The sequence below is a fragment of the Triticum aestivum genome, chromosome 6B, assembly GCF_018294505.1.
Source record: "Triticum aestivum cultivar Chinese Spring chromosome 6B, IWGSC CS RefSeq v2.1, whole genome shotgun sequence".
In the NCBI taxonomy this organism is placed as follows: Eukaryota; Viridiplantae; Streptophyta; class Magnoliopsida; order Poales; family Poaceae; genus Triticum; species Triticum aestivum.
The window spans coordinates 412,815,233-412,841,133 of record NC_057810.1 but is presented as its reverse complement, the minus strand read 5'-3'; the positions used below and the strand labels follow the sequence as shown (position 1 = coordinate 412,841,133).

At 46.5% G+C, this 25,901-nt stretch overlaps 1 protein-coding gene across 2 annotated transcripts; it reads left to right on the top strand.

Moving 5' to 3' along the window:
* Window positions 1-3,400: 3,400 nt before the first annotated feature.
* LOC123137302 (DNA mismatch repair protein PMS1) lies at window positions 3,401-10,183 on the top strand. 2 transcript variants are annotated; one of them, XM_044557000.1, is made up of 12 exons: window positions 3,401-3,761; window positions 3,875-4,198; window positions 4,416-5,840; window positions 6,455-6,699; window positions 6,782-6,908; window positions 7,595-7,663; window positions 7,771-7,844; window positions 8,078-8,143; window positions 8,929-9,032; window positions 9,119-9,300; window positions 9,498-9,597; window positions 9,821-10,183. In XM_044557000.1, exons 1-12 carry the CDS (start codon window positions 3,540-3,542, stop codon window positions 9,829-9,831), a joined length of 2,949 nt encoding a protein of 982 aa, XP_044412935.1. In that variant the 5' UTR covers window positions 3,401-3,539; the 3' UTR covers window positions 9,832-10,183. The 2 variants fall into 2 exon arrangements, with proteins under 2 accessions (XP_044412935.1, XP_044412936.1); XM_044557001.1 differs by lacking the exons at window positions 8,929-9,032; window positions 9,119-9,300; window positions 9,498-9,597; window positions 9,821-10,183 and adding an exon at window positions 8,598-8,912.
* The last annotated feature ends 15,718 nt before the right edge of the window (window positions 10,184-25,901 follow it).

The window sequence follows — 25,901 nt, the reverse complement described above, 5'->3', positions numbered from 1 at the left end:
GAAAAACCGCTAGATAAAACACACACACACACACACACACACACAAAAACTCATGTGAAATATAGCCAACACGTTTGTTTTTAAGCATCTCATATTGCACTTTCGGTAGTTAGTATGATATGTTCAAAGACAAATGGACTTTAAGAAACCGCTATTATAGTCTTGAAATCAATATATACACATAGAGTAAAATTCAAAGGTAATTTTTGAAACAAAATGCATGGAAGATTCTAGAAAAAATGAGAAATGTTTATGATTTGAAGTTTGTACATTGAAGTAAGAAAATGGGCGGCACTTTATTTAGAAGTAAAAATCAAAGAATTAAAGAATAGAAGATCTAGAACAAAGGAGAAGTGCTTATTTCTTTTCAAGTTTGTGCATCGACAACGGAATCTTCTAGATAGTACATGGTGGTATCTAGTCGACAATGCTCAGACTTGCCATATCTCTACCGTTGGACTGGCTTCATCCAACATCTAACATTAGAAGTTATTCATAAACTATATAGTTATATAGATAACGCGTTTTACCGGCTTTTTCCTTTTTCTTTTTCGACATTTTTAAAATATTCACAAGTTTCCAAAAATGTCCTCTTTTTAAAATTGTTCAGATTTTAAAAAGTTCTTGATTCTCATAAAATTCTCAAAAAATTCCCAATTTCAAAAAAACGCTCCGAAATGCAAAACTCATTTGTTTTTTTTTCTAAAAAAGTTTTCATTTATAAAATAATGTTTGAGTTTTAAGAAAAAAACTTTGAATTTTCAAAAAAAAATGTTGTTGTTACTAAAAAATAGTTCAGAAAAATTACCATTTTTTTCTTTACAATTTTCAAAATTGTCCACGTTCTTATAATAAGATGCTTATAATTTCAAAATTGTTCTCATTTATAGGAAATGTTCAGATTATTTTCAATTTTTAAAAATTCATATTTTAAATTAAGTAACTATTGTATTATTTTATGGAAAACCGAATGAAAACTAGCAAAAGCTAAAAAAAAAACCAAACAGAGAGAAACGCTATCGCCATAGTCGCTGGCGCGACCGTGAGATGGGCCGGCCGAGCATTCTGCCGCGGCGAGCGGTACATAGGAGTCCAGACTGGCATTTCCAATTTGGCGCCACAGGCGCCAGTTAACGTGCATTTTGTTAACTGGCGCCTGTGGCATCCGTAAAAGGGCCGGCCCATCTAGGCGCCAGTTGACGATTTCTTTGTTTGAAAATTCTGTGAACTTTTTTGAGATTGATGAACTTTTTTGAATATTGATGATTTTTTTCGAATTTAATGAACATTTTTCTTGAAAATGGATGAACTTCTTTTCAGTTCCATGAATTGTTTTCAATTTCTATGAACTTTTTATAGATTTAATGAACTTTTTTTCAATTTGAATGAACTTTTTTGAGATTGATGAACTTTTTTGAATATTGATGAAAATTTTCGTAATGTAATGAACATTTTTCTTGAAAATGTATGAACTTTTTTTGATTTGTGAACTTTTTTTTCAGTTCCATGAACTTTTTCTAAAAATACATGAACTTTTTTTAAATTTGATGAACTTTTTCAATTTAATGAACTTTTTTCAAATTGATGAACTTTTTTCAAAATTGATGAACCTTTTTTAAAGATATGAACTTATTTTTTCAAATGGATGGACTTTTTTTCTTTCAATCTGTAAACCTTTCATGATTATATTTTATTTATTTTCGTAACAAAAAACATTTTAAAAAACTGGGGGCAGCACACCAGTGGGCCGGCCCATGCTAGCGCCGGATCGTTAACGGGCGCCTGCAGCGCTGTATAGGGGGAATTCCTATTTGGCGCTGCAGGCGCCGGTTTCTACTGTTTTCGCTAACCGGCGCCTGCAGCAGGTACTTGCGGGCCGGCCCATTTTTTTCTTTCTGTTTTCTACTTACTGTAAGGAAAACTGCAAAAACTTTTTTGATTTGTGAACTTTTTTTTCAGTTCCATGAACTTTTTCTAAAAATACATGAACTTTTTTTAAATTTGATGAACTTTTTCAATTTAATGAACTTTTTTCAAATTGATCAACTTTTTTCAAAATTGATGAACCTTTTTTAAAGATATGAACTTATTTTTTCAAATGGATGGACTTTTTTTCTTTCAATCTGTAAACCTTTCATGATTATATTTTATTTATTTTCGTAACAAAAAACATTTTAAAAAACTGGGGGCAGCACACCAGTGGGCCGGCCCATGCTAGCGCCGGATCGTTAACGGGCGCCTGCAGCGCTGTATAGGGGGAATTCCTATTTGGCGCTACAGGCGCCGGTTTCTACTGTTTTCGCTAACCGGCGCCTGCAGCAGCTACTTGCGGGCCGGCCCATTTTTTTCTTTCTGTTTTCTACTTACTGTAAGGAAAACTGCAAAACCTTTGGGCGAGGTAAGATTCGAACCGCGCATCGCTGGTTAACAGTAATCGACGGCCAACCAACCCGACCACCTCATTAGTTGCGCTAACATACACGTTTTTAATCCATTTCTCCTTCCTCTTTTTCCTTTTTTTCTTTTTTCCCCTTTTCCTGTCCTTTCTTCTTTCTTTTTCGAAGTTCGTAATTGTCTTCTTCAAATAGATGAACTTGTTTTAAAAATCCATGAACTGAGTTTCTTGAAACTCGTGAACATTTTTTCAAATCTATGAAGCTTTTCCAAAATTGATGAACTAATTTTTCAAATCTGATGAACTTTTTCATTTTTGTGAACTTTTTCTGAAAATTGATGAACTTTTTTCGAAATTGATTAAGTTTTTTCAAAATCGATGAACTTTTTTCAATTTAGGTGAACTTTTTCCAAATCCGGTGAACTTTTTTCAATTTTGATGAACTTTTTTAATTCAAATCGATGAACATTTTTTTAAAATCGATGAACTCTTTTGAATTTGTGAACTTTTTTGAATACATGAACTTTTTCGATTTGGTGAACTTTTTTTTTAATACACGAACTTTTTTTTGCATGTGCATCAACTCTATTTGTAATATGTGCACATGTTTTCAAATAATTGGAAAATGTAAACGCTACAGTGTAATAAGAAATTAATAGTGTGTCAACGTTTCTATTCTTTAAAGTCCGCGCGCTGCGAAGAATCACCAGAATTTACCTGGTCAAGTGGTTAGCCCGCTCTGTTTGTAAGCAGGAGGGTGTGAGATTGATCCCGATCGAGAGTTCTGTTTTTGGTCGTCTTTTTTCGCGCCGCGCGAATGTGGGCCGGCCCATCCAGCCGCTGCTGCGGGCGCCGGTTAGCTTGCGCGGCGCTGAAGGTGCGGAATAGGACCTCCCAGGAGGAGCTCCCGTCCAGACTCGATGTTTCAAGAAAAAAAAAGGAGTCCAGAGTCCTGGTGAAGCCGACACCTAGGCCCAACTGAGAGGCAGAGCGACGACTGTGGCAGTGTGGCCCAGCCCGTTACTGCCCGTAGCGCGCACCAGAAGCGGGAGAGAGAGAGAGAGAGAGAGAGAGAGGAGGAGGAGGAGGAACGAAACCCTCGTCTCGAGGTCGAGCTGCGGTAGGGTTTACTGGTTTAGTGGGTATGGGAGGAGCCTCGCCGGCGATAAAGCCTATCGGCAAATCAGTGGTGCACCGGATTTGCTCCGGCCAAGTCATTTTCGACCTCTCCTCCGCAGTGAAGGAGCTCGTGGAGAACAGCCTCGACGCCGGCGCCACCACCGTCGAGGTCGGCCTCAAGGCCTACGGCGAAGAGTGGTTCAAGGTCGCGGATAACGGCAGCGGCATCTCTCCCGGCAATTTCCAGGCACGCACAAACGCAACCCCTCATTCCTAATCTCTGCATCCTCTGTCGTTTTTCCGGCCTGTCATTGGTGTTGCTGACCGTACCATGCTGCTGCCGTGCCGTCACCGTCTTAGGCACTCGCTCTGAAGCACCACACGTCCAAGATATCGGATTTCTCCGATCTCAACTCCGTGGCCACCTTCGGATTCCGGGGGGAGGCGTTGAGCTCCCTCTGTGCATTGGGGAAATTGACGGTCGAGACAAGGACTAAAGATGAGTCGGTCGGAACTCATTTGGAGTTTGAGCACTCGGGCGTGGTGATCAGTGAGAGGAAGATTGCACGGCAAGTCGGGACCACCGTAACCATCGAGAAACTCTTCTCCACCTTGCCGGTTCGGGGCAAGGAGTTTAGTAGGAATATCAAGAAGGAGTACGGGAAAGTGGTCTCCTTGCTACATGTGAGTTTCACATCTTGTTTTCTGTATTTCTTTGCAACTGCTGCTTGCAAATTTATTTATTTTTGCACGTTGAAGCCTAACTGTTCTGCTTAATCATATTTATCTAGACGTTTTGCTTCTCACAGTAGGATGTTTTATTATGATAGATGCTGAAACTTACTTCTTTTTTGTTGTTATAATCTTCCATTGCTAATTGTCTGGTCTTACCTGATTTTAGGCTTACGCCTTAATTGCCAAAGGGGTCAGATTACTTTGCACAAATACTGTGGGCAAGAATTCTAAAACGGTGGTGGTTAAAACTCAAGGAAGCAGTTCACTGAAGGACAATATCATTACGGTCTTTGGTTTGAACACTTTCAAATGCCTGGAGCCCTTCAACCTGGCCCTCTCTGAAGGCTGTCAGGTAGAAGGTTTCCTTTCCAAGCCTGGACCAGGCACTGGTCGCAATTCAGGAGACAGGCAATTCTTCTATGTAAATGGCAGACCCGTGGACATGCCAAAGGTCACCAAACTTGTTAATGAACTGTACAGGAGTTCCAATTCCAGGCAATACCCTGTGGCTGTCCTAAATTTTTGCATCCCAACCACATCTTATGATGTGAATGTCGCACCTGATAAGAGGAAAATTTTCTTCTCATCCGAGCATACTATTTTGTTATCTTTACGGGAAGCTATTGAAAATCTGTACAGCCCTCAACAGTGCAGTTTTTCCATCAATCACATTGAAGATCCTGAAAAGGTCAATCACACTGAAGATCCTGTAAAGGAAGATGACCCTATGATTGATGAACCTATTAAAAGCACATATTTAATGGACAAGGAAAATGTTTCATCGCCTGAAAATGATAATTGCAAGGAAGACACAGATAGTGATGATCAGGACCCACTGAAGGATCAGAAAGTGAGTTCTTCTGCGACAAGGGTAGCCACTGGAGCTGCATCTAGAGACATGAGCCCCTTGCCAAGGAGCCCAGACACTGAGGTTGATAGATCTCCTTGGTTTTCAGCATTGCGGTATGAGCAGCCAAAAAGACCCCATGCTGATTTTAAAAGTAATCCAGTAAGAGAAAATCATGTTAGAACAGGGCTTGCTGCTCAATCCTCCCCTTCAACTATTGTTCAGTCTTCTCTTATGAACTTTCTATCACTAAACAAGAGGAAGCATGAAGACAGTTGCAATCTTATTACTGAAGCTCCAGTGCTGAGAAGGGGTACATGCTCAGGGCAAGTGAGAAGAACAAGTTTAGAAGCAAATGCACCTGGTATTTCAGATGCCAACTCACTTCAGCAAATTAGCCTGTGGGATCATTCTCCACAACCTTTTGTACCTAAGAGGACAGAAGTTTCATTACAGCATTCTGAACCACCTAATGTTGGGCCTCCTAGTTCTGAAGCTCCAGTGCTGAGAAGAGGTACATGCTCGGGGCAAGTGAGAAGAACAAGTTTAGAAGCAAATGCACCTGGTATTTCAGATGCCAACCCACTTCAGCAAATTAGCCTGTGGGATCATTCTCCACAACCTTTTGTACCTAAGAGGACAGAAGTTTCATTACAGCATTCTGAACCACCTAATGTTGGGTCTCCTAGTACTGAAGCGCATCTCCTCAATCCATGTGATGTCCACAGTACAGAATTTGATGTGGTAAGGCTGATTTAATTTTGCAGTGAGACGGTTCTGTCAGTCAGATTTCTGGAGGAGATTAGACTACTGCTGCCAATACTGTTTTATTTTTGTTTCTCTTCTTCCACTTCTTGCCTTTAACTGTTTGTTTTGTAGCACTCTTCTTAAGTATCTCTGCCTTTTAAAATTGTATTATGAAGTTCACAGTGAACTTTTGAACTGTTAGTGAGTTATAGGCATCATTTTTGAAATATATTGCCCGTCTCTCCCCATCAGCTTATCCCATCAGCTTAAGCTTTTGGGTGAAATGGATTCAATTTGGTAATCAGAGCCAAGAGATATTGAGTTCAAGACCCGGCCAAAATGCTATTAATAAATATAGTTGCAACCTACGTCTCGATACCATGTCGACATAGGGAAATATATTGCCCACTTTTCTCCATCAGTTTAAGCTTTTGGGTGAACTGATTTGGTGCATGCAGTTCAATAATCATGAATCTACTTCTGGCATTTTCGACAACTCCTTAGTTTCTCTGATTAGCTAAGCTGTGTTTTGGCGCAAATCAGTTGTTTTTGAAAAAATAATTTTTGATGTGTTCAGTGGGATAGATTATATAATGAATGCTGCAATGCAGGATGAAGAGAATGATCGATGCCTTTCCAATTTTGGTGCTCCCGATCAATGTTTGAAGGATACCGAACCCCCAAATACACCGTCCAATATAACTTTACTTGATGGTCATGATAATGACAATTCGGTGTGCTCTACATCAGTATCTTATTCAGTGCAGTTTACAATTGATGAGCTTAGGAGAAGAAGAAAACGCGGTTTTATTGTATCACATGAAAACAGAGTCCATTGTTCTGAGAAAACTGCAAGGTAACACACATGCTGTTGTTATAAACAAGTTCTGTTGCCATCAGGAGTTTGGTTTTTGACTACTTTAATTGTCTTCACCTAGGTGTTATAAAGCCGCAACACTGGATAATTATGTACCAAATGATGACGAGGGAAAATCTAATTATTTAGCTGCAGCCACCAATGAGTTGGACAGGTTTTTCAGCAAAGATAATTTTGGAGAAATGAAGGTTCTTCAAATAGCTCCATATTCTTAATATTCTCATTTTCTTTCAGTGGTTCCATATAACATTATATTTGTTAAAGCATTTGCCTGATGAATGAGTCTTAGGTGAACAGTGATGACTGTGCCTAGTTTCCTTGCAAGATTAGTTTTTCTTTTCTGAAATGACATGTTAAAACAGTTCTGATGCACTCAGTAATTGGGAGGAGCCATAATGGATGTTAGCAATCTTGATTTGTGAAATTGGATATTATGTCCAATCGGTGCTTTTGGAGTGGTCACATATATAATTTGCCATACGTTGTATCCAGAGAGAACTTGATCTATTGGAATTGTAGTATGCTGAGTACCATAGGGTCATGTTGCTGTTCCAATTTTACAAGCACCTTGCAGATGTTGGAATTGTAGTATCCAGAGAGAACTTGATCTATTGGAGTTGTATCCAGAGAGAACTTGATCTATTGGAATTGTAGTATGTTCCTGTTCAAGGCAACTGCCAAGTACCATAGGGGCTGTTACAATTTTACAAGCACCTTGCAGATGTGGACTGTACTTTCAAGAAATCTGTTGTTATGACCTTGTTGTTTATTTGCTCGAATGTGACAGTCATCGTTCTTGTAAAACAAGTGGCAATATTCAAAGCATTGTGTTATATGCAGTTATTTCTTAGGATACTAACTATCTGATCTTCAGGTTGTTGGGCAGTTTAATCTCGGTTTTATCATCGGAAAGCTGGAACAAGACCTATTTATTGTAGATCAGGTACATCTACATATTTTTCAGTGTAACAGTGACACCATTATACAAATCCCAAGATATATGAGTAGCAACCCTCAAGGTACCTCATATCGTTTTTTTTTGTTCTCAAGCATGCTGCTGATGAGAAGTACAACTTTGAGAGCCTGTCACGGTCAACAACGTTAAACATACAGCCTCTTCTTCAGTGAGTAAACAAGCCCCATTATTTTCATGTGTTATTCTGTAGATGGAACTTCTCAACACCAATTGGTCCCCCAAGGGGGGTCCTTGCCTTGGCAAAAATAACATCAACTCGTGAATGGTTATGGTAGGGTAGTTCAAGGAGTGACTTAACAATGTCCACGTTTATCCATACCTTCCGTAGCATTTTTTTTCTCTTGCATTGGAGGAGGGTTTCTGATTGTGTTCTAATGCTAGGCCACTGAGACTTGAACTTTCACCGGAGGAAGAAGTTATCGTATCTATGCACATGAACACTATCAGGTACATTTCCTTTTGTCCTACTACTTCGATTCTGCCTGCTCAAAAAGTGGATCTAAGTATCTAACAACTTTAATATTGAAATGTGTAGTCTTTAATGCAGTAACCATCAGTTGCCTGTTTGACAGATGTTTAGTTATAGTTACATTCAGTATATGGTTCTTCAAAGAACATGTGAAGTACTGTTTCTTCCCCAAAAGCTGTTATTTTGGACATGGGGATGGTCTTCAAACTACAAATTTGACTACTATTTCTATCAAGACCATTGTTATGAAACCTGTTAAAAGTGGTATGCATGATTCAAAATTTCCTTGCCAAGCCACATGAAACAGATTTCCGGACATCCATAGTAAAAGTACATTCTGCGAAAGCACTTGCCGAGACTAATATATACATGTGCTTTCAAGTATCTGATCCAAATATTTTTGTTTGACTTTACCTATGTCCAAAACGACAGATAATACTTAACCGGAGGGAGTAACACATAACCTATGATATCCATACATCTGTTGTTGTTTTGTTCTTCAAGGGGAAGTTTTCTGCTTATATCTGGTTCTTGAAAATATCAATTCATGCATGATAAATTATTAATTGCACCAGCTAGGTGTATTTATTTTTGATAAGTGCATACCATCTTGATTCTTGAATCATGCATGGTCCTTCATCCCTCCTGTAGACACGCTGTATTGACAGAAGACATGATGTATCTTTCTAGTTTTAATTAATAGTGTTTGGAGGTGATTAAATCCTAGGTAGCTCACATTCTTTCTTCTGTCACCTTGTTTCAGAAAAAATGGTTTTGTTTTAGCAGAAGATTTGCATGCTTCTCCTGGCAGTCATTATCTTTTGAAAGCTGTGCCATTTAGTAAAAATATTACATTTGGTGTTCAAGGTAATTACTTATTGTTGTACCATGTCTGATTTTACGCTCGTAAAAAACTCAGAACTGTAGACTTACTTTCATTTCCCTTGATTTAGATGTGAAGGAGCTGATTTGCATGCTTTCTGACAGTCAAGGTGACTGTTCAATAATTAGTAGCTATAAGATGGATACAACTGATTCTGTTTGCCCTTCGAGGGTTCGTGCTATGTTTGCTTCGAGGGCTTGCCGAATGTCTACTATGATTGGCGATCCACTGACGAAAACTGAAATGAAGAAGGTAATTACAAAAATTCGGCTGCGGTGACCTAGATAGATCCTTCCCCAAAAATACACGTATTAGTTTAGTTTTTATGTGACTTGGGTATTTTCAGAAGCATAATCCAATGCTTGCTTTAGTCCATTTGTGCAGCCACTCACTATCCAGAAAGAGGTATTGCTTCAAACGATGAATTAATGTTTGCTTTTGCACTTCAGATACTGAAAAATCTAACAGGACTAAGGTCCCCTTGGAATTGCCCGCACGGGAGGCCAACAATGCGGCATCTTGCAGATCTGACTAGTATAAGGTCCAAAGGTAAAGGATTGTGCAGTCCACTGTAGCATTCTTTTCTATTTACATGGTGGTTTATTGCAAGGCCAAGTGGTTAGCCAGTAGTATAAAGCCCGAATGTGTGGTTGTTAGTTCCAAACATTCTGGACTCACATCTTGTACTTGTACATGACTGCAACTGCCCCTATTTACCGCTCTTTTGTTTATATTTGATCTAATATATAAAGGATATCTCATGTTTTCACAGAAACAAATTGAAGCGGTGCTGGGAAGTTTCATTGCGTAAAAGGAAGAAACATCCTCTGACGCTCATGAGGATTTTATCGTCAACTCCTTGACTTCACGGGAATATCACAGGATCTAGGGTGACGTTTTGACAATTGTTCAAGTGACTGGCGGTTGCGTGGCTTCTTTTCCGCTGCTATGGAGAGCCCGCTTGGAATATCGTTTTCCCTCCTTAAAACATTGGCTGGTTAGAAAACGTCGGGTAGGCTTGTAAGAGGTGGTTGGTTCATTGTATTAGGCCTGTAATGTTTCCTGTATCCTCGTTTAGGCTCGTAATCAGCCTATTTATGGTACACAGCTAGGATATCAGTTGTGGCTGCTGTTACACACCTGTGAACTAAATGCAGTTGTATAAAGTTACACCAGTTCCAAACGGAGCCTGAGGGCGCGCTTGGGAACGGTCAACGGTGTAATCAAATGCGGAGGTGTTTTAACTTAGAGCATCTCCAACAGCCACGCTAAACTAGCGCCGTGCCGCAAAATAGGCCGTTTTAGCGCGCGCGCAACGCGTCAGGTCGCTCCAGCAGGCGCGCAAAAACGGCGTGCGCGCTATAACGGGTTGGGCGCGCGGTCGAAAACACTTACCCGCGCGGCGTATTTCGGGCGCCCGCTACAGCGCGCGGCACACTCGAGCGCTCGCGCCCGCACTTCCTCTCACACTTCCACCCCTCGTCCGGCCGTGCCGCCGCCGCCGCCCGCGCCCCGGCGACCGTTCAGGCTTCCCCGGCCTATCCCCTCGCGCCTGTGCTTCCGCCCATCCCCTCCTAGTCCCGCTGGCGCTCGCGCGCCTCCGTCGTCCGAGGAACAGCGCCCGAGCGCTCGTTGCCGCGCCGCGCCCGCAAGGTGTTCGACAAAACGCCTACAAGGTATGTATTGCTCAAACTTCATGAATTTGGTGCATGTTTTGAATTGTAGTTTTTTATAGTATAGTATTGAACATTGTAGATGAGTTCGTCGTATGATTCTTCCGAAGAAGAATTTGATATGGAAGAGGAGGAGGATCTTGCAATGATCCTAGCTATGCATATCAATAAAAAACCGAAGCACGGTGGTTCAGTTATGGGTCGGGAGAAAATTTGGAGAGATGGGATTGATGCCCATAACAGATTGATGAAGAACTATTTCGTGGAGAATCCCACATACCCGGAGTCGTATTTTCGTCGCCGGTTTAGGATGAGCACCGACTTATTCAGGCGCATTGCAGAGAAACTAGCGAGCCATGACCGGTTTTTCCAGCAAAGGAGGAATGCCGCCGGAGAGCTCGGGCATAGCACTTTTCTGAAGGTGACAGCCGCTTTGCGTATGTTGGCATACGGTATCCCGGCTGGTCTAGTTGATGATCACTTGGCTATGGGTGAGAGCCAAGCCATCATGTGTGTCAAGCGCTTTGCAGTGGGAATTGTGCAAGTGTTTGGCGAGGAGTATTTGAGATCTCCCACTGCTGAAGACGCCGCAAGGCTATTGGCGATGAACAAAGCGCGCGGCTTTCCTGGCATGCTTGGCTCAATAGATTGCATGCATTGGAGTTGGAAGAATTGTCCAAAGGCATAGCATGGGCAATTTCACGGCCAAAAAAAGGGTTCCACTATAATCCTTGAAGCGGTGGCCGATCAGGAGACTTGGATTTGGCATGCATTCTTTGGAATGTCTGGATCTTTGAATGACATCAATGTTGTCAACCGGTCACCACTGATGAATAAGATTGCAAATGGTGAGTTGCCACCTGTGCAGTTTGTAGCAAATGGTCGTACGTACAACTATGGTTATTATCTAGCGGATGGCATCTACCCAAAGTGGCAAACCTTCGTGAAGCCGTTGAAAAAACCGGAAGGTAAGAAAAATCTTGATTTCCACAATGCTCAGGCGGTGGCTAGAAAAGATGTGGAGAGAGCATTTGGGATTTTGCAAGTCCAATTTGCTATTGTGAGAGGACCGGCCAGATCTTGGGATCAAAAAATGCTTTGGTACATCATGCACGCTTGTGTGATCATGCACAGCATGATCATCGAGAATGCGCGTGGCCAAGATTTAGACTACTCACAATATGAGCTCTTGGGACATCCCGTGCGAGTGCGGCGGAGGGCTGAAAGGGTAGCCCGTTTTGTTGCCTCCTATCATGCCATTCGGCGTCCCGCAACGCACAATGAACTTCAGAATGATCTAATTGAAGAGTGGTGGGCATGGCATGGACGACAAAGAGCATGATGATATCTGCATTCGACATTGTATTGTTCATGAACTATTTGTTGTGTTTATTGCATTATTAGTTGTTGTACTGAACGATAAACTATTTGTTTGAGTTGTAATGATTTATTTTGAACTATTTGTTGTTGATTTATTTTGTTTGTTTGATCATTTTTGCTCATCTTCGTTGAAATGTACATGTGGTTTGTGCGGCGCGCGCGCGCTGTTTTTGCGCTCTGCTGGAGCGGCGCGCGCGCTGCATTATAATGCGGCTGTTGGAGCCAGCGCAGGCGGGCGCGCAAAACCAGCCGCAGCGCGCGCGGCAAACAGGTTTTTTGCGCGCGGCGCTTAGCGCGGCTGTTGGAGATGCTCTTACGCCTGTACTGTATCATACCGGCCACTAAGTAATTTTTAGCTGGAAACAGAATAACGAGGCAAGGCATATATTTTTTACAGGGGTATTTCAAAGTAAAATGATAATCCAAACAGGGCCTGAATGGTAAGAGCATCTCCAGCCGTTCGGCCCCCCAGGGCGCCGAAAAAGAGTGGCCTGGGGGCGAGCCAGCACTAGATCGCCCCCTGGGGCTCGGTTCACTCCCAGCCACGCGCCCACGGTCGCTGCGGGTTCGGCGAAGTACGTTTCAGTTTTTTTGCAAACTCGGCGACTTTTGCACGAACTCGGCCATATTTCGTCCAAATTTGTACAAAAACTTGAAAACATGCATGAACTACGCCTAAATAACCTAAAAACGAACTAAAAAAGCCCAGCCGCTGCCGTCGCTGTTGCCCCCGCGCTGTCTACATGCCGAGAAGCCTGTAGAAGCGGGTGTAGTCGCCATCATCGTCGCGCGCCCTGCTGCAACCCTCGCGGGGGTTGCCGACAACACTTGATGGCCCGGCCTTGCCCTCATCGGCGCGGCTACGAACCTGGGTTTCCAGGTACGCCCGACGCTGGCGGCGCACCTGCTCGCGGACGTAGTCCTCCTTCGCCCATTTCAGGGCGGACTCGTCGTCGGGGGCCACCATGACGGCGTGCTCCGGCTTCACGGGGAGCACGTCCGGCTCGGGCTTCGGCCGGATCAGGCGGAGGGAGCGCCTCGTGCTGTCGCCGGCGAGGGCTCGTTGATGACGAGGGCGCCGCTGCGAACGCGACGCCCGAGAGGTGTCCCCTCCAGCTCGGGCTTGACGGGGCGGAGGGCCGGCGAGCCGGAGCCCGACGACGAGGACGACCCCGGCTCCATTCGCCGCGGGATCCAGGAACTGTCGCGGCGGCGAGAGGAGGGCCGCGTCGGGTACTCCAGCCACGGCACATTGTCGGTCTCGATGTGGTCGAGGACGGCGTCGAGCGTGCGGCCGGGGATGCCCCACCACTCGCGCCGTCCTTCGGAGTTGAGGCGGCCGCGGGGGATGACGCCGTTGACGGAGGCGATCTGCTCCTCGCGGCGGCGCTCGAAGTACAGCGTCCACAGCGTTTCGCTGTCGTGCGCGTACCTCGGCTTGTTCCGCTGCTCCTCCGTCAGCGAGGAGCGGATGCGTGCGATCTCCGCCCGCCGTGCCGCCCCTTCGGGCACCGGCGGCACCGGGATGCCGCCAGCGCTTAGTCGCCACGAGCCCGGCACGCGCATGTCGGGGGGCGCCGGGTACTCGGCCTTGTACAGAAGGCGCACCTTCGGCTCCTGGAGGTGTCGGCGATCGAAGCCATTCGTCGCGGCGCCGTCGCCAGGGTATCTCTCCACCATGGCTTCGCTCATCGGCGAGCAGGGATAGTGAGGGAGTTCGCCGGCAGGGATGGGAGGGAGAGGGGGAGGCTGTGGTGCTCACCAGCGGGGAGGGGCGCCTTTTATAGCCGAAGCGGGGTGGCGGGGGCAGCATATGGGCGGACGCGTGGCGCATGCGGGCGGGACGCGTGTCGGCGTCGCCTTCACTGCGCCGCCCGTGAGGCATCAACGGAGGCTGACCACGCGCGGCAACCTTCGCATTGATTCCCATAGGAACCGAGGCGATGAGGTCGACGAAGCGGCCGTCTCGCTGACTTGGCGGGCCCGCGGCTATTTCGCGCCAAAATGCTCGCCCCGGTGCCCCCGGGCGCCCCCCGGCGCATCGGGTTCGGACTGGGTACGCCGGCACTGATTTCGGCCCAAGCCGGCGAAAAACGGGCTCCTGGGGCGCGACTGGGCCATTTTTTCGGCGCCGGCGCCAAAAAAACGCATGGAAAGGCCGTTGTGGGGACGCGGCTGGAGATGCTCTAAGAAGGTTTCCTGCTCCTTGGCGAGCAGTTTGTATTTTTTGAGCCTGCTAAGTTTGCAGCGTATGTTGCCGAACACACGCTCATGCTTTGTGCATGTATATGTATCTCAGGCTGACGTAGCCACTTAGTTTAAATTGACTATTAACAGGGATGTGGTAAATAGCCTGTTACTGCAGGATCAAGAAACAGAGGAGGCAACAGGTGAACTTCCGCTTAGATCTCTAGCCGCCACCTCCTCCTCCATAAAAAAATAGGGTTTCTATCTTCCGCCATCGCCGCCGTAATCCGCATCCTCTCCGGTGGCCCTGGGCCATGGGGGCGCGGAGGATCTCGGCAAGGGTCGGCGGGAGGGCTCCGTTTTTAGTCATTTTGTCCAGTTTTTCTAGGCTTTGTGTCCTGCTCAGGAAGATGAGATGGCGGCTGCTCTCTGAAGATGTAATAAAGGTCTCTCCATCTAGACCCCGTTCCGGCGGTGCGTCTAGCACCGTTGGTGGGCTTCTGGAGGTGTGTCTCCGGCAGATGTGACGCCCCCGATTAAGTCGTACACTAATCATACACGCAAATGTGTACGATGAAGATTAGGGACTCACGAGAAGATACCACAACACAAATCTAGACACAAATAAAATAATACAAACTTTATATTACAAGTCAGGGGCCTCAAGGGCTCGAATACATAGCTCGATACATAAGAGTCAGCGGAAGCAACAATATCTGAGTACAGACATAAGTTGAACAAGGATGCCTTAAGAAGGCAACCACCAAAGCAACAACGATCGAAGAGGCAAGGCCTCCTGCCTGGGACCTCCTAACTACTCCTGGTCGTCGGCGGTCTCCAAGTAGTAGCATCCATCAGCGGTGGCATCTGGCTCCAGGGATCCACCATCTGGTTGCATCAACCAGAAAGAAGAAAGAAGGGGGGAAAGGGGTAGCAAAGCAACCGTGAGTACTCATCCAAAGTACTCGCAAGCATCAGATCTATACTAAGTATGCATTGGTATCAAATGGAAGGGTTGTATCTGTGGACTGAACTGCAGAATGCCAGAATCGAGGGGAATGCCTAGCCTATCGAAGACTAGCATCTTCAAGCAGCGCCAAGCATCTTGCAGCATGTAGAAGAGTAAAAAATAGCAGTTTATATTTAACAAGCATGTTGTAACATTAATGCCCAGAGATCCTTCATCGACTCCATGCAAGAAAGCAATCCCAGAGCCACATATCTCAAGTATCCATTTGTAGCTGTATAAGATCAGGATATAAGTTGGAACGTCCGTTACCGTGGACACGACTATTAATAGATAATCTTCCCTGCAGGGGTGCACCACGTTTTTCAACACGCTCGATCACTCTGGCCAGACACACCTTTCTGGGGTCAATGCCCGGCCTCGGAAGATCAACACGTCGCAGCCCTACCTAGGCTCAGCGGAGAGGTCCCCGCCGGTCTACCTCCTAAGCACTCCGGGGTCTGGGCCCATCGCCCGTTGCACTCCGGGTCGTTGCGCACAGGGCAGGTCCAGGCTCCACCACTACAGGATGGTGCTGGCCCAGCCATGCCGCACTGCTGAACTGGACGTCTGACAAAGCTTCGGCTCATACCACGACGCCGAGGCCCATAACTATTCTTGCGTGGTGGTTCGTGCGTAAAGGCCAAAGGCCAACTCAGTACAAATACCCAAACCATAGTGTATTATTAGCTTGCGGAGACGAGCAGAGACTCACGATCGAAGTGACCCCACCGCCCCGTCTCGTGGACTTACGACAAGGGCCCAGAATGCCCGGCCGTGCCACATCATTATCTTGGGGGTGCTCTCCGGGCCCGCCCGACTTTCACCAAGGTCTTAAGTAAAGTCAAGGTAACCGTGTGTCCAAACATCAAGGGGAAAACCCAAGGAATCACCCTCGGAGGATTCCACTCGATGTAATCATCAAGGTGAACGTAAGAAGAACCACCCTCGAGGTTCACACTTGAGGTGTTGCACAACAGAGCCGTATCGGGAATGGTGAAGGAGGAACCACCCTCGTTGACCACGACTGAATAGCTACACTACAGAGATCTCATCAGGAGTGATGTATGAGGTTCCACCCTCGGCACTCGATGGTAACTCTGCAGAGTCGAGCAACAAATAGGGGGTGTGATGTGATGTGAGGTGTCGGGCTCTGGTCGTCGATCACGTTGATCGAGTCGTCAATGATGAAGCAGGGGCAACAAGGACAAGGTGGGGGTCACTGATGGATCACTAGCCAACCTATACTAATGAGTTTAGGATAAGCAGGTAAGGTACAACAGCAGGTACAAAAGCAGGCTATGCATTAGAATAGGAGCAATCAATTACAGTAGCAAAATCTAATGCAAGCATGAGAGAATAGAATGGGCGATATCGAGATGATCCAAGGGGGGGCTTGCCTGGTTGCTCAGACAAGAAGGAGGATTGTTGGTGACGTAGTCGATCACAGTGGCATCAGCAGCGGTCTCAGGGTCTACTGGATAGAACAGGGGGAAGAAACAGTAAATACACGCAAACATATGCATAACAAGACAATAAGCGGGGCTAGAAGTGTTCGAACGTGGTGCTAGGCGATACTGGCGAAGGGGGAAAAGATCCAGGAAAGTTTTCCCGGTTCCGGACGTTTGTCAGCTAGATGAACCAGAGGGGAAAAGTTCAATGTTTGCTATGCTGGGGACGTGTGGCGGGCGAACAGACCGCATGTTCAGATTCATCTCGTCATTCTGAGCAACTTTCATGTAGAAAACTTTTTCATCCGAGTTACGGATTCAATTCTATGAATTTCTAACATTTTAACAATATTCTGAAATTATTATTAACTAAAAAGATAATACTGCACCAGCATGACATCATCCTGATGTGAGTAGTCAACCAGCCAGTTGACTGGTCAAGCTGACACCGGGGACCCACCTGTCATTGGCAGTGGGTTGTTTAACAGATTTTAACTAATCTAATTAGCTAATTAGGCACTGGGCCCACCTGTCATTCGGGTCTTAGATTAAACTAATTAACCTAATTAGCTTAATCGAACTATTATTATTTATTATTTTAAATCTTTTTTTGTTTTATAGGGGCGGGCCCATTATGGCGGTGGCCCATAAGGCCTAATCGGGCGCTGCGCGAGCAGGTGCGGGCGCCCGTGCCCGAGGCCGTAGCTTGCCCAGGGCGGGGCGAGGCCAGTCGGCCGGAGCTGTGCACGGCCGCGGCGAGGTCAGGGCGGGGGAAGCGGGTCAGGGCGGCGGCGGACGCGGCCCCGACGACGGCGGGCAAGGGGCGGCGCGCGAGCGACGAGTGGGGCGGCGGCGACGCTTGACTGCGGCCCGGCGGGAGTCGCGGCAGTGGTCGCTAGCCAAGGCGAGCGGGAGGGGGCAGCGGCCAGGGGGTGCGCGCGGGCGTGAGTGCCGGGTGGCCGACGCAGGGCCACGACGGCGGAGTAGGGCCACAGCCACCCACGGGCGGGTGCGCGCACACAGATGCGTAGCTTCGGCCATGGCAACCGAGCTCGACCGTGGTGGCGGGTACGGTAACAATGGCGAATACGGCTATGAACATGGAGGAAGGCGCCAAGGGAGAGAGAGAAAGGAGCCGAAGCTCACCGGCATTGCAGAGAAGGCCCGGGGAAGTCGGAGGAGCTCGAGGTGGCGCAGATCGACGCGGTGGCCGCCGAGCCCGAGGAGGAAGTCGAGGTTGGGGTGGCGTCACGGGGCCGTTCGGCACCGTGTGGCTCGACATAGACGATGAGGACGACGCTACGGTGCTCCTGGACTCGTCGGCGAGGCAAGGGGTGGACGGTGGCAGCGGGCTTCACTGGAGCGAGCCCATCGCGATGCTCAGCGAGGAGGGATCTAGCGAGAGGGAGGGGATGGAGCGAGAGGGGGCAAATGGGGTGAGTGGGAGCGGGGGCCGAGGCGCCGGGGGGAGGTGGAGGCCTTATCCTCTCCTGGCGTCGCCGGCGAGGTGGTCGGGGGCAGCCATGCCCCTGTAGCGACCTGAGACAGATGAACAGGGAGAAGGGGAGAGCGACTAGGGGTTTGGTGGCTAGTTGGGCTGGCTAGCTGGGGTGGGATGGGCTGAGGCCTGGGGGCAGGATTTTTTCTTATTTTCTTTACTGTTTTATAATTAATTGTAAAACTAAATGAGTTTTGTTAGATATGAGACTTGTCACATAAATCAAGCACAATATTTATAGGAGTCACAAAAAGTTTGAGGCCCAAAGGAGTTGTCTAACATTTTTTTTGAAATTGAATGGGCCAATTTAATTGCTACTGGAGCAAAAATTAATTCCTAGGGGCATTTTGGGAATTCAAAAGAGGTAGGTTTCAACATGACAAATGTCCAGGGATTATTTGCCACACTTTGAACATTTTATTTTGCATGTTTCAGAGATTTGAATTTTGGACTTTAATTTGAATTTGAATTGTGATTTGGATAAAGTGAGGATCAGCAACAGTAACGTGAGGACTTGGCATCATTAGCAGGGGATTATTGTAGCTTGATTATCCGGGCGTCACAGTTCTCCTCCACCACAAGAAATCTCGTCCCGAGATTTAAGAGATGGAGTAAGGTGGAAAGACTCAGGAAGGACAGAGTACAACACAAGATAGGTACATGGGGGCTATCTCAGTGAATGTGGCATAGAGGCACCTCTTGAGTTGAAATCCAAGAAAGTCATCGAGAGCAAGGTAAGGATGTGCAATAACAAGCTTTAAGCGGGTAGGCAACCGTTCGTTGCCTGAAACAGAGGTGAAAGTAGTTTAGAGCAATGGGAATAAGTATTGTGTCCGACACCAGAATAGATCACTAGGAAGATGGCTCGTGATTTGCATACGAAGCCAAGTGCGAGGAATTTTTTTGAAAAACAGGGATGTACAAGAGAGTCAGGTTTCGATCCTGTGGAACTATGGGTTATGGGCCCACCATGTGGGTTAAAATCAGGAAGGCGCTAACATTTTGCACGATCATGAAAGCAAGGCAGGTTAGAGGATAGCCTATCAATTATGTTGGCAAGAACATTGGTACCAAGGGCAAGGGACGAAGAGAACCATTTTCCTGCTCGTTAAGATGAGGCGGATAGGCAAAGTTCTCGTCCATCGGTGGCTACCAGAATGTCAGCAACAATAGTAACAAGGTCTTACTGACAGAGTGATGCGGAGCATCCCGTGATCATCCCCATGGACACCACCTCGACTATCCAAGCTCCAAGTGGACCCATGACAAGAGCAAGGGCTCGTGCTATTCAATCCGAGGTGACATCACTCCTACTTGAGCTCCCCTTTTCTTCCAGTGAGACATGGCTACTGCCTAGGTCCGAGATGCTATGCGTGATCAGGTACAACGCTCAAGCCACGGAGCCGTGAGCTGAAGAAGAAACGACAGGCGTCAACTCTCTGGATAGCCCGGAACTTCCGGCCCCCGGAACGTCCGGCCTACCCGGAGCTTCCGGCCTCCGACGACCTCGACCCGCCCGGGCGTGCCAACTCTCTGGTTAGCCCGGAACCTGCCCGGAACCCGGCCCGGACCTTCCGGCCCCCGGACGCCAGCCCAGCTCCACCCGCAACAACTCTCTGGTTAGGCCGGACCCTGCCCGGAACCTCCGGCGCCCGGAACTTCCGGCCCCACCCAGAACTTCCGGCCCTGTCTGCGCGCAGCCACTTGGGTCGAGGCCCGTGTGCCCTTTTGCCCCGTAAACTATATATACTCTTCTCCTACCTACGTTTTAGGGTTAGCATTGTGATAGCTCATTTGAGATAGAGCATTGCTCATCCGTACCGGATCTACTCCTCGTGAGGGACTGCGCCTCTTCGGAGAAGATCCATCCGGATTCAAGGCCTCCATCCAGAGAAGACAATCAAGACCTCCTCCCGGAGAAGAACGGTTACTCTTGTATCATCCCTTGTTGACTTTGGATCTCGTGTTACTTTGTGCCTCGATGATCTAGCACTTGTGTGATCTATTTCATGGCGGTTGAGTGTTTCTCTTGTTTTCCCCTCGTGATTTCCCTCGTGTTCTTCTGCGCGTTCTTCATGTTCCCCGTAGGATCCTCTCCAAACGTGAAAGATCGGCCCCATAGGGATCCGCCCTACATCATCTTGGTATCATGAGCCATGTTGATCACGTTTTTGGAGCCCCTATCCTTTGTTTTCTAGCTTGATTTTGTTGATTTCGTCCTAAATCCGAAAATCCCCACCAAAAATAGCCCCAAATTTTTTTGTGATTTGTTGGTGTGATGAAGTTTTGTTGGATTTGATCCACGGATCTACTTTGCATCGAGTGGATATAGCTTCCCCACCCTTCTTCCCCTCCCTATTTCTTCCTTTTTCCCTTCGGATTTGGGTTTTCCCCCAGGTTTTTTCGCCCAAATCCATGATCCCCAAGTCTCTATTCTTGGCAGAATCGCGACCACCGGAACTTCCAGTCCTGCCCGGAACTTCCGGCCCCCAGACCTTCCGGCCGTTCCCGGAACTTCCGGACCCCGGGCCTTCCATCTTGCCTGGAACTTCCGGCCTAGACAGAAAGGTTGCGCAGCTTCAACGACTTCCGCTACTTCGACAACTTCGACCACTGTGCAGCGGCACCTTCGCCAACGTACTGAAGACCGTACACCACGACATCAACTACAATCGCATCCTTTTGGAACCTTCAACCATAAGCAACGACGGTAATCTCGATGACATCTTTGTCAAACCTTGCCATTGCATTGATAACCATCATAGCCCATCTTTTGCGTTGCTTACCCATCGAGACTAGCCATTGAGTATTGCCCGCAACGTGACTTGTGCACATTGGTGATCATACTCCATAGCATACATACCATACCATAGTGGTGCATATCTTGGCATCAACTTTTGTGTCACAAAGTTGTCATCGCATACACAATTGCTATCTTGGTTCGTGAAGTTTTGCATGAGAAAAGAGCTCACAAGTGAAAGAGCCAACCAAGCTTTTAAGCAACGAGGAAAGATAAACAAAGAGCTTATAAGCAAGAACCATAGCATCATATTACATTAAGATTGTCATATCCGATCATCTTGGATCATAGCACCGAAATACCATACATATAGCATACTTGGGATAGAGGTCGTTGTAATTTTGCCTAGTAGGTTGTGCACAAGCTCCGTATCTGCCTATTGTGCAATCGTGCTAGCGTCTCTCGTGTATTGTGCAACAAGAGCATTTTCGTGGATTCCACATTTTGGCTCACTTTTGGTTTGCACAATCCCACTTATATATTTGTGTGTGTGTTTCCGTGTACCACAACTTGCTTGGTCTACTTGTTGCATTTGCAAATTTGTGAATCTTTTCCAACATTATTGAAGTTCACTTTCAATTGCATCAAATTTTGTGCCACCATCCTAACCAAGCTCCACCATAAGCTTTTACTTGTGTAGGTGTGAAAACGGACAAGAATTGGTACCAATAGTGCTATTTCATTGTCCGCATTTGAGTGAACTTGATTCATCGTCAACATCGGTCAAGGTACATTGGTATAAGTTCTTCTCCTTCTACCACTCACATTTTTGCTTAGAATGATGGATAGGCCGAGTACTTCTATCAACCCACTCTTCATCGAGCAAGACGACGAAATGTCATCATTTGTCACCAAGAGCCACCTCTTTGGTGCACAACGAGCGTTGCATCAAGAGCAACAAGCTATGACCGACTGCATCGACAACCTTGCCACCGACTTGCGACTATCCGAGCAACGTACAAAGGACTACTTCGACAACAAGCTCGACGCTCACAAGCAAGAGAACGATGCAAGGATGGACGAGATCCGTGCCTTGTTGGTGAACCGTCCTCCTTCTACTTCATACTCCAGACGGAGCCGCTCAAGTCTACACTCCGACGACACCTTCTCCGGCTCAAGTACACCGACATCAAACACTCTTCGACGAGTCGTGCGCCAAGACCGTCATGCATCTCGCAATCCGCTACATGACAAGCATTCACAAGAGCAAGTCGACGAGCAAGAACTTCGTCCTCCACCACACCAAGTTGCTTTTGAGCAAGCTCAAGAACAACAACAACAATGGCGCCAAGAGGAAGAACGAGTGCGTCTACACCAAGAGGAACAAGACGCCGAGGCTCAACGTCTTTAACAACAACAACGTGAAGCACAAGCTCTTGAGGCGCAACGTGCCCTTCAAGAATCAAGTCGAGCCATCGCCAACCACAATCGCGAACGGCGCAATCAAGAGGAAGCACTTCAAGAAGAAATCCAAGAGCGGAACTACCAACCGCGAGTGCAACGTCAAGTTCCACAAGCTCGTCAAGCTCCACCTCAACCTCAAGTTCAACAAGAGCAAGGTGATCATGGACTTCCTCCACGCCAAGAGCAACATGAGGATGATTATCCTCCACGTCAAGGGCGTCATCATCACCATCGCCAACAACACAATGAAGAGCAATGCTATGGCAAGCTAAAATTCCCAATGCCCAAGTTCAATGGAAGCAATGATCCGGAAGAATACCTCTCATGGGCATTGAAGGTCGACAAAATCTTTCGTTTGCACAACTATGAGGAAGAGAAGAAGATCGCTATGGCATCACTTGAGTTCCAAGACTATGTGCTCATATGGTGGGAACAAGTCCTTGAGCGCCGAGAAGCAAGAGGTGAACCACCAATCACCACTTGGGCTCAAATGAAGGAAGTCATGCGAGCATGTTTTGTGCCCACCTACTACAACCGCGATCTCTTCAAGAAACTCCAACTCCTCAAGCAAGGAACAAAGAGTGTTGAAGAATACTACAAGGAAATGGAGATAGCCATGATTCGAGCCAATGTCAAGGAAGATGATGAGAAAACTATGGCACATTTCTTGAATGGACTCAATCATCCCATCAAGAAGATTGCCGACTTCCAACCCTACTCCAACCTCATTGAGCTCGTGCATCAAGCTACCAAGGCAGAACGCCAAGTGCAAGATGACTTCAAGTACGCCAAGTACTCATCCAAGACCTACGGCTTCTCCAACAACCAAGCTTCAACGACTCCTCCAACTTCTACCTCAACCAAGCCATCTACAAGCAATGACGACAAGTCAAGTTACAAGAAAACTTCGACAAGCTCAATTCATCTTCCTCCTACTATAAGCAACTTCAAGCCGCGTGCTTCATCATCTACTCCGATCGATGAGACCGTCAAGACAAGCTCCTTCAAGTGTTTCACTTGCGGCAGACGAGGCCACGAGTCCTACGAATGCACAAACAAGCACACCATGATCCTCAATGATGATGGAACCTATGACTCCATGAGTGACGAGGAGATGGAAGCCCTTGAGCAAGTGGCCATGCACCGGCGAGTGAACGAGGATGAAGATGATCAAGTCTTTTGTGATGAGGATCCGAGCCCCGCTCTCGTTGTCTCCAAAGTATTGACTCTTCAACATCAACAAGAAGAAGACCAACGATGCCACATCTTCCACACAAAGGCCGACATCAATGGAAGGTCCGTCAAGGTCATCATCGATGGAGGTAGTTGTCACAACTTGGCAAGTGAAGAACTATGCTCCAAGCTTCAATTGGTTAAGATGAAGCACCCGCACCCATACAAAGTCCGGCTAAGTGACTCCGGCACTATACGAGTTGAGCATACGGTCCAAGTCTCCTTCAAAATTGGTGCATATGAGGACACTTTGGAGTGTGATGTCGTCCCGATGTCCGTTTTCCACCTCCTTCTTGGTCGACCATGGCAATTCGACTGTGGTGTCATCCACAATGGGCGTACCAATCACTATAGCTTCAAGATGAAAGGAAAGGAATATGTGCTATGACCTATGTCTCCTAGTCAAGTGATTGCCGACAAGCAAGCCACCCATCATGGAGAGAAGAGTGAGAAAGTGATCCACCAAAAAGTGAGTGAGAGCCACAAGCCAAACTTGAGCGCCTCTTCGCTTAGAGAGAAAAACCTAGTCCTATTTGCCACCAGAAGTGAGATGAGGGAAGTGTGTGAGAACCCATCGAGTGTTGTGCACTTTGTCCTTGTGTGCAAGGATGGGGACCCAAAAACTAACACCTCTCATGAGCTACCTTTAGTGTTTCAATCCCTTTTGCATGAATTCTAAGATGTTTTCCCCGATGAGCTACCTCCTGGTCTACCTCCTCTACGAGGCATTGAGCATCGAATCGACCTCATCCCCGGAGCGCCCCTACCAAATAAAGCTCCATACCGCGTCAACCCCGAAGAAACTAAGGATATCCAATGGCAAGTACAACAACTAATCGACAACAGTCATGTATGTGAAAGCTTAAGCCCTTGTGTCGTTCCGGTTATACTTGTTCCTAAGCAAGATGGAAGTTATCGCATGTGTTCCGATTGTAGACCCATCAATGCTATTACCGTTCGTTATAGGCAACCCCTTCCTCGCTTAGATGATATGCTTGATGAACTTAATGGTGACGCCTTTTTCTCAAAAATTGATCTTAAAAGTGGCTATTACCAAATCCGCATACAAGAAGGTGATGAGTGGAAAACCGCTTTCAAAACCAAATTTGGCTTATACGAGTGGTTGGTTATGCCCATGGGTTTATCGGAAGCTCCCGACACTTTCATGAGACTTATGCATTTTGTGCTTCGTCCTTACATTGGAGTCTTTGTTGTCATTTACTTTGATGACATTCTTGTTTTTAGCAAATCCATGAAACAACATCTAAAGCATGTTAGGGCTGTTTTGCAAACGCTTCGCAAGGAACGTCTTTATGCCAACATGAAAAAGTGCATGTTTGGTGTTGACAAACTTGTTTTCTTGGGTTTCGTTGTCTCTTCCAAGGGTGTCCATGTTGACGAATCTAAAATTGAAGCAATTAAAACTTGGCCCCAACCCACCAATTTGCAACAAGTGCGTAGTTTTCTTGGCCTTGCGGGTTTTTATCGTCGCTTTGTGAAGAATTTTAGCACTATTGCCACTCCTTTGCATGCCTTGAGTAAGAAGAATGCTCCTTTTGTTTGGGGATCTTTGCAATCTACCACTTTTGATGAGCTTAAGTATTTGCTTACTCATGCTCCGATTCTTGCTTTGCCCAACTTTGACAAAACTTTTGAGGTTCATTGTGATGCAAGTGGTACCGGAATTGGCGGAGTTTTGATGCAAGAAAAACGAGCCATTGCATATTTTAGTGAAAAACTCTCCGGTGCTCAACTTAACTATCCCATCTATGACAAAGAATTGTATGCTCTAGTGTGTGTGCTACATGTTTGGGAACATTATCTTAGACCTCATGAGTTTGTCATACATACCGATCATGAAACGCTTAAGTACTTAAAAGGTCAAACTAAATTAAACAAGTGTCATGCCAAATGGAGTGAATTTATTGAATCTTTCCCCTATGTGATCAAGTACATTAAGGGTAAGGAAAATGTAGTTGCGGTTGCACTTTCACGCATATGTACGCTTGTCACTAAACTTGAGTTGAATGTTGTTGGTTTTGAGCATATAAAAGACTTGTATGCAAATGATCCTTCCTTTGCTACTCCTTATGCTAAGTGCTTGACGCATACTTCTTGGGAAAAATATTACATCAAAGATGATTATCTTATGAGAGCTAACAAACTTTGCATTCCCGAGTCTTCTCTTTGCTTGCTCCTTTTGCAAGAGGCTCATGGAGGC

Excerpts from the sequence above, each read along its gene's own strand:
- LOC123137302 (XM_044557000.1), top strand. The coding sequence starts at position 3,540 with ATGGGAGGAGCCTCGCCGGCGATAAAGCCTATCGGCAAATCAGTGGTG. Across the intron at positions 3,762-3,874 it reads TCTCTCCCGGCAATTTCCAG|GCACTCGCTCTGAAGCACCA; the intron begins GCACGCACAAAC and ends TCACCGTCTTAG. Across the intron at positions 7,664-7,770 it reads ACCTATTTATTGTAGATCAG|CATGCTGCTGATGAGAAGTA; the intron begins GTACATCTACAT and ends TTTGTTCTCAAG.